This window comes from Musca vetustissima, unplaced genomic scaffold, assembly GCF_032173495.1.
Source record: "Musca vetustissima isolate MV318-11 ecotype Yass unplaced genomic scaffold, APGP_CSIRO_Mvet_v1 utg12510, whole genome shotgun sequence".
NCBI classification, from domain to species: Eukaryota; Metazoa; Arthropoda; class Insecta; order Diptera; family Muscidae; genus Musca; species Musca vetustissima.
This window is the reverse complement of record NW_026880402.1, coordinates 1-2,790: the sequence shown is the minus strand read 5'-3', so window position 1 is coordinate 2,790 and position 2,790 is coordinate 1. Positions and strand designations below refer to the sequence as shown.

Genomic DNA, 2,790 nt, shown 5'->3' with positions numbered 1-2,790 from the left:
AATCGGTGCCACAGAAACTGATGATTTAAATATTTGTGAGTTAGAGGAAAGGAAGGGCATGATAGAACAATTATGGCAATCGGTCCATAAGTCGCTGCAACATTTAAAAAGTGCAGAAAATGTTACAAAAGACTGTCTGCATTTGGCATATAGTAAATATAATGATTCTCTTAAAATGTATTCGGATACAATGGCAGCATTGAATAGACAAATTTCAAAAATTCGTTCTTTAGAAAAATGTAATAGTATAAAGGCGGATAAATCACATGAGCAATCGGCTCAATCTGTTTTGGTTCCTTGTTCGCAGGAAGAAGTTGCCTTTAATAGTTCTTCACCCGGTGATATCGTTCACAATATGCTATTGCTCCCAATAGATATTGATGTTTTCGATGGGGATTTTTCTTCTTGGCCTTCCATTCGGGATTTGTTTAGCGCCGTCTTTATACAAAATAGTAGATTGACAGAGGTCGAACGAATGTTTTATTTGTTGCATAAGACAACTGGAGAAGCTAGGGAAATAGTTTCGCAATTCCCTCTAACCAATCGTGGTTTCTCTCTAGCTTCGCTTTATACTATAATCGCCTCAAATGAATTACATAACAGAGAATCTCTCACTCCACAGACCCACTTCAGTTTTCAATTTTTTCCATAAAATTTTATGATTTCTAAAAAATTTTCATATGAAACTTATATAATTCTGAATATCGCTACATGTGATAATGTTTTTCATTAAATTTGTTATTAATATTGATGTACGAGACACTTAAATCACGTAATCTTTGTAGGTTTACAATTTCTTGTAATCTACAAAGAATCTTTATTTTGTATTGAATATTTATACAATTTTTGAATTACTCTAAAATTAACTAAATATGTATAATCAGCATTATTCTTCAGCCCGTAACCCATGCAGTTGTGAAACCATTCGAGTTGTTTCTTTATTTGGGTTACTGGCCTGCATACACAAAACAATAAATAAGTTTAGGTCAGTTATTTGCTGACAATAATAATGTGATTAAAAACAATAATTAAGTCTAGGTCAGTTATTTGCTGACAATAATAATGTGATTCAATAATAATAATATGACTAAATGATAATAACAATATGATTAAATGAGAATATGATTAAATCAATATGTTCTTTTTGAACATTCTCCCCCACGTTGAACGAGCCAAGTTCAAGAAACTGCAGCGTCGATGAAATATGATGACGGGAGTGATTGGCGAGGGGTTGGTACTGGATTGCTGTTGTTGCTGCTGGTCGTCGAGAACTGGCGAAACTTGCATGTGACGTAGATAGCCACTCCAATTCCTACGCACAGAGCCAAATAACTAGTGACGTGATGATGAACGGCTGTTGTCTTCATTAGTTGTGGCAGGTGTCCAATATCTATGGACTTCAACTGCTGGTGTAAATTGATGAGTTCAGCAGTATGTGTCTCATAGCTGTTGTCCAAGGTTGTGTTTAACACGGCAAGCTTGCTGGTTGATATGATTGCGTCTAGCGGCTTAAGTCTTACGTACGACGTATGCCCAACGGTCTGATTCTCGTAATGACCATATATCGTAACGGTGTTATCTTTCAATATGCAATTTGACCCTATCTCGAGAGTCCCAGTTCCTTGTACTTCCAGGTGAGTCATTTGTGTACCACACACGAATGACAATTCTGTTGCGTTTGGTAGGGTAAATATCCATTGACCCTTTTGGACCATTTGCCTCCAACCTTCGTAATAAGTTGTTGACTTTACGTCGCAAGCTTCCGATGACTTATTTAATAAAAAGTTGATCTCGCATAAATGCGACCGATCATGCTTGCTCAACTTTGCCTGTTTATGGCAAATATAAATGTCATTCGTTGTATGTACACAACTGTGCATTTCGTCTGTTGTTAACGATATGAATTCATCCCGATGAGCATTTGCTGCCAATATTGTTGATGGTAGTGATATTGAAATGAACTGACCAGACTGTAGCATGGGTATTGGAATCATGTTATATAAATCATATTGTTGAAGATCCACTAATGGAAGGCGAATCTCAAATATGACACTATTTTTCATAACACTTCCCTTACATGTCATTAGCTTGAAGAACTCTGTCAAGTTATCTTCTGAAATAGGTAGAGTGCGGGATGGTGGCATATGTGCCTTGATCGTTTGGAGCTCGTTTAGTAGCTGATGTGGCATAAGTAACAACGGACTGATACGGCCGTGATGGACGTCTGTCAAGACATCGATGATCCTGTCTTCTGTTTGCTTTAACTTGGATGATAATATCATAAGATGCGAGACTAGGAACAATATGAATTGATTTGTTTTCCCATTATCTTCTTCTTTTTTCACAGTATTTGCCATTAGTTGCATCTCCGTGTGCATATTTTCAAAACTCCTTTGACTCGTACCTTCATCCTTTTTGATAATGTTTATCCAACATGTGTTGTTTGTCCTCATTTGCCTTTTCTATCGTTGCAGCCATTTGATCAGCATATTCGGAGTCCAAAACACCAAATAACGAGTGCGCCAAGTTTCCAACTATGTTTAGAGCACCCCGCCTGCTGCGCCGAGGAAATATTTTCATTGTAGCAGTATTTAGCTGGGTTTGGACTTGCATAAGGTTATCTGATACAACTGCACAAGTTCTATTTTCAATTGAACTCCTGCACACATCCTGAAGTGTTTTTATTCCAGTTGAAAAGTCGTCCATATCTGCCCAAAACGGAGAAAGGTCATAGTAAGTTATTAGCCTCCATTCTGCTGTTATGACCCTTGTAACTCCAATCCCTTCAAA

General features: G+C 37.2%; 1 protein-coding gene across 1 annotated transcript; it reads right to left on the bottom strand.

Annotated features, from left to right (window-relative positions):
* Positions 1 to 1,178: 1,178 nt before the first annotated feature.
* On the bottom strand, positions 1,179 to 2,453 carry LOC133325995 (uncharacterized). The gene has a single exon (XM_061534673.1). The coding sequence runs from the start codon at positions 2,451 to 2,453 to the stop codon at positions 1,179 to 1,181; it is 1,275 nt and encodes a 424-aa protein (XP_061390657.1).
* Between the last annotated feature and the right edge of the window lie 337 nt (positions 2,454 to 2,790).

Coding starts and splice junctions, on each gene's coding strand:
- LOC133325995 (XM_061534673.1), bottom strand. CDS start 2,453: ATGAGGACAAACAACACATGTTGGATAAACATTATCAAAAAGGATGAA.